The sequence below is a fragment of the Cannabis sativa genome, chromosome 1, assembly GCF_029168945.1.
Source record: "Cannabis sativa cultivar Pink pepper isolate KNU-18-1 chromosome 1, ASM2916894v1, whole genome shotgun sequence".
Lineage (NCBI taxonomy): Eukaryota > Viridiplantae > Streptophyta > Magnoliopsida > Rosales > Cannabaceae > Cannabis > Cannabis sativa.
In genome coordinates, this window is record NC_083601.1 from 14,340,429 (window position 1) to 14,353,662 (window position 13,234).

At 34.9% G+C, this 13,234-nt stretch overlaps 1 protein-coding gene and 1 long non-coding RNA gene across 2 annotated transcripts; both read left to right on the forward strand.

Annotated features, from left to right (window-relative positions):
* Positions 1-314: 314 nt before the first annotated feature.
* Positions 315-6,430, forward strand: LOC133031124 (uncharacterized). Its single transcript, XR_009684627.1, has 2 exons — positions 315-5,295; positions 6,188-6,430. It is a non-coding gene; the product is annotated as an uncharacterized LOC133031124 (long non-coding RNA).
* A 5,525-nt stretch (positions 6,431-11,955) lies between these two features.
* On the forward strand, positions 11,956-12,771 carry LOC133038372 (uncharacterized). Its single transcript, XM_061116507.1, has one exon. The coding sequence runs from the start codon at positions 11,956-11,958 to the stop codon at positions 12,769-12,771; it is 816 nt and encodes a 271-aa protein (XP_060972490.1).
* The last annotated feature ends 463 nt before the right edge of the window (positions 12,772-13,234 follow it).

The following is a 13,234-nucleotide window of genomic DNA, read 5'->3' on the forward strand; positions in this document are numbered from 1 at the left end:
TTCAAATTTACATTTCACTTCAAAAAAAAAAAAAAAAAAAAAAAAAAACTTAGTACCAATATTCAAGTTTAGGTACTACCCATATGAAATCAATTTTTTCTAATATATATGTGTAAATATATTTCTAGATAGTTTTTTTTAAAAAAAAAAAATAAAAAAATCACATTACTAGAAAGTGTAGAAATTTTCTTTTCTTTAGATAACAATATTAAAAGAAAAGTTTTTATTATTTTATTTTATGTATTTATTTAGTTTTACTTAGTTATATAGTTATTTTATCTTAGTGTAAATAGAAATTATTTGGTGAACTATTATGTTATGTTAATAGGAAGAAAATTTTCTTTTATAGAAAAATAATAAGTTGATTTTATCTACTAGGAATATTTAAATTATTCAAATAGTTGGGTTGATTTCTTAAGAATTTTATTTTAGAAGAATTAGAACTAAATATTAAGAGACATTATTGCTTAGACGATCAAGTCGCCTCAATAGAAACAATCAAGAAGGAGGAGCTTCAAAACCTACAAGAAGTTTAAGAAGAAGACGAACTACAAGGCTAAGCTAGTCATGGTGGAGGACAAGGATAACGAGTTTCATTATTATGGAAGTGGCACCCACGTAAGTACATATAACGCATAGGCTGAGTTATGAGGACACTCATTTTTGCGAGTAGTTGGTGAAAGAGAACGCCAGCTTAGGGAACGACTCCAAGCTCAAGATGAAAAGTTGTGTTGTAATAAGCAGTAAAGCACGAGAAAATTCAACTCAACAACCAACACATCGCTTCGAGCCACCATATGAAAGAATAAAAAAAAATAGCAACCACTGATATTTGAAAGAGGCTCTAACCCATTAGAGGGGAAGGAACAACCAAAGATTATAGCATCCATATTGGATATATGGAACTCAATAATAGACAACTAACAAATGACTTGATAGAGTTGGAAATAAAGGATCATGACGCTGTACTCGATATGGATTGGCAAATGGTTCATCAATTACTAAAATTATTTGGTCGCTTTTGGCAACAAAGGCCAAAGACAAGTGTACATTCACAAGAGTTAAGATAGCCTTATGAACTTCTTTAATCTCATCCTTAAAGACTAACAAGCTAAGGAAGGTATGGTGTCAAGCATTGTTGGCCAATGTAGTGAACCAAGTAGTGGAGACACAACTAACCATGAAAAACATCCACATAGTCTGTTAATTCCAAAAGGTCTTTCTAAAAGATCTACCGTGGATACCCTCAGACAGTGATGTGGAGTTCATAATCAAGTTAGCTCCAAGAGTGCTTAAATTTTGAAGATTCCATATAAAAATGGCAATTTATGAGCTGTAGAAACTCAAAGTATAGCTACAAGAGCTCCTAGATAAAGGGATCATTAGACCAAGTTACTCACCTTGGGGTGCTCCAGTACTCTTCATCAAGAAGAAAGATGAAAGCATGAGATTGTGCATAGATGACCTCAAGCTCAACAAGGTGACCATCAAGAATAAGTATCCTTTACCAAGGATGGACGATCTCTTCGATCAATTGCAAGGCTTCAGTGTATTCTAAAAAAAAAAACAAGAGAGATTTAAGATCTAGGTATCACCAGCTGAAGGTTCGGAAGGAAGACATACCTAAGACAGCATTCAGAACGCGCTATGGACACTATGAGTTTTTAGTAATGTCTTTTGCACTAACTAACGCCCAGCAGCCTTCATGGATATGATGAATATGGTGTTCAAGGAGTACCTAGATAAGTTTGTTGTTGTATTCATTAATGACATTCTTATCTACTCCAAAACTATGGAGGAACATGAGGAACACCTGAGGATGACTCTAAACCGACTTAAGGAGAACCAACTTCAGGAAATGTGAATTCTAGTTAGAGAAGGTGGCATTCCTACGCCATATAGTTTCCAAAGGTGGAGTCGAGGTGGATCCTACAAACATCGAAGCGGTCAAGAGCTGGCCAACACCTAAGACTGCAAGTGAAGTAAGAAGCTTCTTGGGTCTAGCTGGTTACTACAGATGCTTTGCTGAAGGATTTTCCAAGATCGCAATTCCTCTAACCAACTTGACTCGAAAGACGCAGAAGTTTGTCTGGCCAGAAAAGTGTGAGGATAGCTTTCAAACACTTAAGGAAAAACTAATAACAACCCCTATATTATGTGTTTCTAATAACAAGGATAAGTTTTTTGGTTTACTGTGATGCATCAAAACAAGGGTTGGGATGCGTGCTAATGCAAAATGACAAGGTAGTAGTGTATGCCTCAAGACAACTTAATGAGTATGAATAGAGGTACCCGACATACGATCTAAAGTTGGCAGTAGTAGATTTTGCGCTAAAATATGGAGGCACTATCTCTACGTGGAGAAATGTAAAATTTATACTAACCACAAGAGCCTAAAGAACTTCTTTATGCAAAAGGAACTCAACATGAGGCAGAGATGATGGCTAGAGCTTGTTAAGAACTATGATTGTGAAATCCACTACCACCTAGGGAAGGCCAATGTAGTAGTAGACACGCTAAGTAGACGCAGTTATGCTAGCTTGGCAATACTAGCACGAATGGAAAAGCCCCTACAACAGGAACTCCAAAGAAGTGGTATAGAGATCATTACACAAAAACTAGCTAACCTAACCATTGTCTCGACGCTACATCAAGAACTTAAAGATGTACAGATTGTTGATGAGTTCTTACAAAAGAAAAGAGCAGGCTTGCCAGAGAAGGAGGCAGAGGATTTCTCTGAAGGTACAGACGGCATGCTGAGGTATATGGGAAGAGTGTGTGGCCAACAACGTAGAGCTTAAAAGAAAAATCATGATGGAAGCACACACTACACCCTACTCAATGCATCTAGGGTCAACAAAAATGTACAATGACTTAAAAACCTTGTAGTGGTGACCATGGATGAAGAAGGATGTAGCTGAATTCGTAGCTAGATGCCTTACATGTCAACAAGTTAAAGCTGAACATCAAAAACCAGTAGGGATGTTGCAGCCCTTGAAAATCCCAGAATGGAAGTGGGAAGATATAGCCATGGATTTTGTGACAGGACTATCTCGAACAACCAAGCAACACGACTCATTTTGGATAATTATAGACAGACTCACAAAGTCAGCACACTTTGTTCCAGTATAGTCTACTGACAACGCAGAGCAGTAAGCTGACTTGTACGTACAAGAGATATTAAGGTTGCATGGAGTTCCAAAGACGATAGTCTCGGATGGAGGTTCAGTATTCACCTCCAAGTTTTGCGAGAGTTTACATAAGGCAATGGGGACGAGATTAAAACTTAGCACAACATTTTATCCCCAAACAGATGGACAATTTGAACGCACCATCCAAATACTCGAGGATATGCTTTGAGCATGTGCACTAGACTTCACTGGCTCGTGGAGTAAGTATTTACCTCTAATAGAATTCTCCTACAATAATAGATATCAAGCCACCATCAAAATGGTGCCATATGAGATGGTGAATGGACAAAAATATAGATCACCGCTTCACTAGGATGTAGTTAGAGAAAGACGCTATTTAGGTCCATTAAGTAGCCAGAGTGACGTACTCGTGTATAAGAGCCATTCATTCCGTGGGTGTAAGGATCCAATGGAGGCTTGAAGCGGGGACGTTACAAAATGGTATTAGAAGCAGTAGTTGAAAGATACGGCAAAAGATGCTCACTGCCAAAAGTAGACAGAAAAGTTATGCAGATATGAGAAGACGGGAGGTTGAGTATTCTGTAGGGGACTTAGTGTTCTTGAAGGTATCACCTATGAAGGGATTATGCGTTTCAGAAAAAGGGGAAAGTTAAGCCTAAGATTTATAGGTCCTTTCGACATACTGGACAAAGTTGGTTAGGTAGCTTACCGTTTGGCCCTACTGGCAACATTAGCAGAAACGCATAATGTTTTCCACATTTCCATGTTACGGAAGTATATATCTGATCTGACACATGTGCTTAAGTACGAGAACTTGAACTTGCAGCAGGACATGAGTTATATGGCACGCCGTCTGCGCGTGATAGAAAAGGAAATAAAAGTCTTACGAAATAAGACTATACCCTTAGTCAAATCCTGTGGAGTGATAGTTCTGATAAAGAAGCGACATGGGAGTTAGAGACAGACATGCAAAAATAGTAACCCGAGTTATTCTCTAGTAAGTAAATTTCGAGGACGAAATTCCTTTAAGGAGGGTAAATTGTAATGACCAAAATATTTAGTAATTATTTTCTATTATAATAGTCTAGATATCTCGATGCGGAAATAGTAATTTTATAAGATAAGTTATTTATATTAATATTACAATCTTGTAATAGTGTTAAAAATAAAAGATCATAGATAATAGTAATCATTTATTTTATTAAAACCCAACATTACATTACGATATGGACCATGGTATTTTAGTAGAAGTAATTAGTTTACTAGATGGTATTATGAAGGAAAAAGCTTGAGTATTGTTATAATCAACTATGGGTTTTATTAGTTATACGTGGCTATACTATTTTATAAGTTACAATATGATGGACATGAGTATTATGATTAGTATTATGTCTCTTTATTTGAATAATTAGTGTAGAAGTAGAAGGTTATGTGATGACTTTGGGAATATGAAGTCTTGTTAAAAAGTTAGATATATATATTCAAGTTTGGACGTGTGTCATTAGGAGAGGAGTTAGTGGATGGTTGAGTTTGTGTTAATGAATAGGTCAATAGACTAAGTAGTACACGTGGAGATCTTGGAGGGTAAAGCTCTTAACCAACAACAATTAAAGACCAAGTAGTAGTCTAGATTCAGCTAGTTTCTCTCATTTAAATTGTATTGACTGAGTTTATGGTGGAGCAAATAAGGGAGTTGGCATTTTGAATTTTAATTTTGATAGTTTTATAAATCTTAACTATAGTTAAGATAAGGTCACGACATAGAGTTAAGGGATGGGTTAATGTTAAACTTAGGCCTATAAATAGCCATATAGTTCTCTTATTTTGCACTCATTCAAAGAAGCTAGATTGACCTCTCAAACATTCACCCTTTGGTCATTTCTAAAATCCATGCCATAATCTTCTTCTCCCATTTTATTATTCTCACTTGATTATCTAAAGCATAAACCTTACTCGTAGACATCTTATCCTACATTTTTTGTCATCTTCTCACACACATATATATATATACATATACATATAAATCTTTCATCATATCAGTATCATCACCATCATTTGGAAGCTAATTAAGGTTTTTCATAAGGCGATTATTGTTTCACATGATCACTCTTATTGACATCAAGACTAGGACTCCACATTCGAGGTAAGGAAATTAAGTAGAAAAACATAAGTTTTCTGTATGTAATAACATTCATAGGAAGAGCGGGAATAGTAAAAGAGAAGTTAACTAAGGTCTTCTGCCTGACTCTTTATTGTTTGTTATTTAATGTACTGTATAATATATATTCAAATAATATGTTTATAAGATTCATGTTATTTATGTATGTTTACAGTATTAGAGCATGGCCATTGCTAAAGGTATATATTTAAATAATATGTTTATAAGATTCATGTTATTTAAGTATGTCTGTAAATAGTGTGTTTATAAGATTCACATTATTTGAACTAGTTATGTTGTTTGAATAATGGACGGTACAATGGATTCGCATTATTTAAACAATGATATGATTATGGAATGATTATGATATGATTATGATATGGTTATGATATGATTATTATGTAGTTATGATATGGTTATGATATGATTATGACTTAATTATGATAGGATTTATGATATGCTATTTAAATAATGTATAGTAGTTAAACATTATTAAAATTAGATTTATTGTAGATTATGTGACATGGTTTGACCGAGAAGATAATGGTTAAATACTTGACTGTTGTATCTATATGGTAGATAGGGGGCCATCTAGTAGTGGGTACGATTTTACTGAACCCAGCCCTCTGCCATTTAGTCTAATAGTTCAAGTTTATTTGCCAAAGTCGAACTCCGGCATAACCATTATTATGTGACTTAGCTTAGAAACTAGTAATTAGTTAATAGTGATAAGATTAAGCTTATATGTATTGCTATTTGTCTAAATATGTGCATCTAAGTTTTAGTTATATGTTTTTCTTTTATTTTATGTGGCTACGTGACAAGCATTTCCTTACTGAGTTTAGTAGCTCACCCTTATCAAACTTACCATGTGCAGATTAAGGTTGTAAGACTTAGAAAGCCGGTGGAAAATGAGACCTTGGAGGCTTGTGTGTGTACTCGCTGAGGACCATATAACTGAGGGTGGTCTAGGGCACGCTCCATTTATTTTATTAAGTGTTATTAAATTAATGTCGCAATTATTTTTATATATTAATTATTATGTCTTTAAGTCCAAACTGTGCTCAAATATGAAATATTTTATGTTTATAAATAAAAGCGACATTACAGTTTTTCCGCATTTTAACGCTTGTAACTAAATTAGTAATTTATGAAAAGTACGGGCGTTACAATACTATATTTAGTTACTTAGATAGTAATTCCAGTAAAAATTGCACAAACCAAACATATGATTTGATTGTTTTTAACACATTTAATTGAGAAAAATCTTAAGTTAAAAGCTTTCATTTTTCGTGAGAAGTGAGAATTGAGAAAACGACTTTTTGAACATATATTGATCTTCTGAATTGGTCAAATCGAAATTTTTTGAAATTTAAAAATATGACAATCACTAGAGGGATACTTTTTTTAGAATTGAGCCTAATTGTAAATTTATTATCTTTATATTTTCTTGTCACATGTTGCCTCTTGTTAAAAAAGAAAAAAGAATATAAATATATATATTGTGGATATTGCCCTTAAAAAAAAAATACATATATATCATATAAAGAGCAATATCTTACATACTATATACCAAAAAAAAAAAAAACAAGAGCAACATTTCTCTGTCAGCGTAGCTTGGTCAAAATTCAAAAGATACCAAAGAAAATTTTGCTACGGTAAATAGTTATTGTGGATATTGCCCTTAAAAAAAATACATATATATCATATAAAGAGCAATATCTTAGTTTTAATCATTTAGCAAAGTAAAATATATATATATTGGTAAAAATATATATGCATATATAATATGTATATAGAAAAAAAAATAATATATCATCATCAATCAAAAGAGACTTTGCTATAGTTTATTTTTCGTAAATTTTAGTCACCAAATACAAAAAAAAAAAAAAAAAAAAAGAGAGAAGAAAAATCGTTGTTTATTTCTTTATTTTGGCTCTAGGTATTGTAATGAAATCCCAAAAGTAACTTGTCATTTGAATTTTAAAATATTTTTAGTTAGCCTATCTATGGGTCAATAATTGTTTACATTGTTCGTCCTAAAAATCTTTATCCATTTGAGCGTCAATTAATATATCTTTCCAGCTCCAAGAGTGAGAACCCTTCCTCTTTTTAAATATTTCAATACCTGTGAGGATTTGGAGTTGAGACTTTTTACTTTAAAGATTTTTCAATATTATCTGTGTTATGGATTAAAGCGAAAAAAAAAATATGATTTGAAACACACACAAAAAATCTGGAATTATATCTACTGTAAGTTTTTATATAGTATTTTCTAGTGTTTAAACCAATATTTTATTTTGTTTCGATTAAGCAGAGTTTGTTTTGATTTGTTCATCTTGGTAATATTTTGTTATCCGCTTGAATTGCTAGGGACTAGCAATAAGCTAGTTGGGGGTTGTGTTAAGTAGTCAAAAATGCATATTTATTAGTGTAAAAATACAAAATAAAATTAATTCTATATAATATTTTCATGAAATTAATGTAATATTTTTTTATTCGAAAATATTGTAGTGTTGAGTTAATTTTGTAAGAAAATAACATTTTATGACACAAATAAGAGAAAGAAATTAAGGAAATGCATTGTTTTTATTTAAAGAAATACAAATTAATTAGATCTTAAATGAATATTTTCATTTAAATTATTGTGATATATTTTGTGTTGAAAATATTTTATTTGGATTTAATTTCATTTTTGTTTGATTAAGAAAATGACATTTGTGAAAAGAAAGGAAAAGAAAAAGAAAAATAGTAAAAATGTGATCCAAAGCAATGAAAAGTGGCATTTTTGAAGAGCAAAAACAGTCCAAGAAACAAGGCCCAATCGGCCCAAATCCCTCTCTCCCAGCAGACAAGGCAGCCACGTGGCCTCCTCCCATTCGCCCGCAGCTGCCACCGCCAGCACCAGCAGCCCCTCTGCTCACACGCACGCGTGATGAGCACGGCTTCTCCTTGGCCGTGCGTACGCGCCACCTTCCAGGCGCGCGAGTGGGCCTCGTCCCACCTTGGTCACCAAGCTTCAAAAAGGAAGCTTTCTCCTCTTTTCTGCATGCGCCAAGTGTCACTCAAAGGCTCAATTTGCTATTTTTTCAGCCAACAGAAGCTTGCCACGTGGCACCGCCTTGCCCAAGTCAGTCAATCAAAATGCGACACGTGGCACTCCGAAATTAACTTTTTGTATTTACAATTTTACCCACATGCAATTTGTAATAAGTTTAATTCTGTATTAGTCCTTTTACCCTTCTATAAATAGAAGCTTAGGTTTTTAGAATTCAGTTACAGTTTCAGTTTCAGACAGAAAAATCCAGAGAAAACGCTCAGAGAGCTCAGTGTTAGTTTACCGCTTTCTTAGTTAATTTTCTTATGGGTTTTTAAGTTCCCTTATTATTAAGGAGGACGATGAAACCTAGTGTACTTAATTAAGTATTTATTTTTATTTTGATTCGTAGTACAATATATGCTTATGATTTTCGCTTCTAAAAATAATTTCTTTCATCTTTAATATCAAGTATTTTTGATAGTTAGAAATTATTTATGCTTGGTTCCATATTTTATTAAAAATAATATTCTTTGATTTTTTGTATTTACATTAAATTGTTTCACATTTAATGCTTAGAAGTTATAATTTTAAAGCGAAGGAAAATCTATTTTTTATTAGAAAATAATTGGTTTGATTACTGGTTAAATTATGAGAATCAATATAAACATAAATATTTTTATATACACTTAAGTGGATTCTGAACCCTTAATAATATCCCCAAATATCTCTGAAAATATCTGTTACTGTCATTTTTATAGTTTAAACACTTTATTTTATTTTTTTTACAAAAAACCTCACCATTTTTGGAACTAGGTTAGAGTTTTATTAGCTTAAATTAAATTAGTATTTTCTTCGATTTCACGCAATTCCCATGGGTTCGACCTCGTTCTTCACAATCTCCATACTACAATAAAGATTCGTGCGCTTGCGAGTTGATAAATGTAAAACGTACTATTTCGGTACACAACATTAACCTTATGAACTTCTCCGGGAATTCAAAAGCATGTAACATTTCTTCCGAAAAATCCCAATCCATTGTGTCATACGCCTTTTGAAGATCAAGTTTGATCATACAATTAGGCTTAGACTCCTTCCTACCATAATTCCTAATTAGATCTTGGCATATCATGATGTTATGTGCTATATATCTGCCTTTAATAAATCCTCCCTGATTTAGAGAGACTATTTCAGGCAAGATGTTTTTAAGTCTAGAGCAAATCAACTTGGTAGCCACCTTATATAGCACATTACAGCAGGATATAGGCCGAAAATCACTCACCTTATTCGGGCATTTTATTTTAGGAATTAAGGTAATGACAGTTGAATTAATTTCTTTTAGTAGATTACCTGACTTCAAGAAGGAGGCAATAGCTTCACAGGTTTCATCCCCAAATAGATCCCAGTTGTCTTGGAAAAAGTAACTTCCATAACCATCTGGCCCCGGACTCTTCACCCCAGGAATACTAAACATGGCAGCTTTTATTTCCTCTTTAGAGAAATCTGTCATCAAGGTTTCAGCATGTGTGGTTGTTATCAATGGCCCCTCCTTCATGACTGAATTTTTAACCCTCTGCCTTCCTATCATGCTTGTCCCCAATAGCTCCTTGTAATAATCTAGAAAAGCCTTAGTGATCTTCTCTTGGTCATCAACTCTTTCACCTTGAGCATTGACAATGGAGAGAATTCTATTGTGCCTTGTTCTGTCCTTGATGCTTGAATGAAAGACTGATGTGTTGGAATCCCCATTTTTAATCCAATTAACCTTGGATTTTTGCTGCAGAAATGAAATTAGTACTTTATGCTTCTCAGCATACTGCTCGCGTACTTCTTTCTCTTGCTGCATTAGTGTTACATTTAAAGGATCCTGGTTCAGTCTTCGTTGACACTCGATCATAAGCTCCTTCACCCTCATTTCTTCTCCTTGTACATCAGCAAAACCATGCTTGTTGATTGCTGTCAAAACTGGTTCGAGTCTCTTCAATTTGGTGACTATTTGATACATTTTAGTTCCCACAACCGATCCCTTCCAACTATCAGCGACTTGCTTTTGATAATGAGGGGAGCTCGACCACATTCGAAAATATTTAAACGGTTTTCTACCACTTGGAAGTGAGGGATAAACCGTCAATATTACGGGGGTGTGATCAAAGAGACCCTCCTGCAAGAAAAGTGCTTCAGCAATCAGATACATATTCAGCCAACTAGGATTTGCCATAACTCTATCAATCTTAGAGTATATTCTATCATCTCCTTGTTGTCTATTATTCCAAGTAAAATAACTCCCTCCATATTTCACATCCTCTAATTGACACTTGATTGTACATTCACGGAAAGCTGTTGGTGTAAAGTGTGCTCTCTTCCCAATTCTTTCCCCCTTCTCAAGGATATCATTAAAATCCCCAAGCACTACCCATGGTTCATTTGTTCTCAATCCCTCTAATTCTTTCCAAAGAAGCCTCCTATCCTCTTCCTTGTTAAAATCATAAATAAAAGAAACTAGGAACTTGTTCCTATTATCCATGGTTGTAACCGAAAGATGAATAATTTGGCTTGAGCAAAATAGTATGTCTACTATGTAACTCAAAGGATTCCATGCTACTAAAATTCGTCCCCCTTTATGCCAAGCATTATTTGCCGTAAAACACCAATTGGAAAACATTCTAACATATAAGGCTCCAAGGCTTGAAGCCTTAACTCTCGTCTCAAGGAGACCAACCAAACCAACATTATTTTTAGCAATAAATTGCTTAACATCCATTTGCTTGTGTTGGTTGTTGATTCCCCGGACGTTCCAACTTAGAATCTTATCCATTGTTTAAAGGAGGCTCTCCCCCTCCTCTAGTTATTACCTCTTCACGTATCTCATCTGTCACCCGATCCTCTTTCCTCTGCAATTCATAATCTTCCCCATTTTGTAATGCAGTATACTGATTCGAAGTGGATGCTTCAGCAGTAGCATTCTGATTTTTAGGCCTCCAACCCTTCACCACCGGTTGAAAGCCATCTGCATCTTCCCCAGTCAGCTCAGTCACTTGTTTCTTCATCCCTTTCACCACCCATTCTTGCTTTTTTGCCTCCTTCTTCCTGCAATCATCTGAATTATGTCCCATTCCTTTGCAATGTTTGCAAAGAATAGGCTTCCACTCATAGTTGACAACCACAGAAACATCAATACCGAACTCATTCTCAAAATAGATTAGGCCTGGAAACTCTTGCTCCATTGAAACTTCAATAAGGATTCTAGGAAAAAGTAGCTTATCCCTCTCCCTAATAACCTCATCAACCATAATAGGTTTTCCTAGCTGCCCAACTATCTTAAACAAGGATTTTGTCCCCAATACTTCAACTCTAAGTCCTCTAGCTGAATCCAAATAGGAATGGTTCTAATATCCTCTTTCTTAACATTACAATTAGGGTCTCAAGCCTTCATAATGACAGGCCTCTTATTAAAGAAGATATAACCACCAGCTCGAATATCATCTCTATCTTTAATACTAGTAAATCTAATGAGGAAATTGATTAGGAAATTGGAATCTATTTGTAAAGCCTTCATTTGGAAAGGCCAAGCTTGTACATCTGGACCAGGTTTGATTGCTTGGGAAACAATGTGTCAATCTATAAATGCAGGAGGACTTGGCTTTAGGAAAATTCATGAATGGAACCAAGCTGCCATGGGGAAGTACATTTGGGCAATAGCTCAGAAACATGACAGTTTATGGCTGAAATGGATCAATAGTGTATACCTCAAGGAACATGAATGGTGGAGTTACAAGGCTCCTCCTCAGAGTAGTTGGTACTGGAGGAGACTTGTGAATCTGAAGGATCACTTCCGAGACATAGCTGGCCATCAGAATTGTACTCAGCAACAAAATTACCAGGTAAAAACTGGTTATTCTTTTCTCTGTCCTGATCAGGACAAGGTGCAGTGGTCTCAGCAAGTGTGGGGTAGATTAAATACCCCAAAACACTCATTTATCTTATGGTTAGCAATTCAGGGAAGGCTTCGCACTAAAGATACATTGAGGAGAATGGGAATGAATATTGATGAGCATTGTGAATTCTGTTCTACACAGAATGAAAGTGCAGACCACTTGTTTTTCCAATGTAGGTTATCTGCTGCCTGCTTACAGGGAATAAAACAGTGGTTGTCATGGAAGGTTTCAGCTGATACTTTGTCCACTCTAACCAGGTGGATTGGAAGATCAAAGATCAGCAAGTTTAGGAAAAACTTACTAGCTGCTGCTCTTGCCTGTTTAGTGTATACCCTGTGGAAAAATCGCAATCTTAGTGTTTGGGAAAAGAAGAAACCGAATGCAGAAAAGATGATTATAGGAATGAGAAGTGAAGTGCTCCAACGAGTTGCTGCAGTGTGGCCGAAAACAGTTACTGTAGAGGATGCCAATTGGTTTCACGGCTTATAATGAGTGACAATGATACATAGATTGTATAGTTGATGTTGCTGTAGAAAAAAAAAAAAAAAAAAAGAGAGATTGAAGAGGATTTATTATAATTGTATAGAATTTCAGATTGGGCCGTTGGGTGCCATTTGATTGTACAAAATAGATTTGAGCAATACAAGTTTTCCCTAATTCATCAAAAAAAAAATCTAATGAGGAAAACACCATAAGAGACCATACCTATCTTATCCACTTTGTCCTTCCAGATCCGTCGTGCAAAGCCTTCCAGAACTGCAAGAGGAGGATTGGCACCGAGAACATAGCAGACTATAGCCGATTTCCAGTATGCAACCTCCTCCTCTATGTCATCCATTGTTATCTTCACTTTCCCCTCTTTGTTCGAACTCTTAAAAGCCGATTCTAGGTTACGCATCACTGGCTCTGCTCAAAGAACCGGAGGTGAAGCTTGAATTCCTTTCGAGATAGA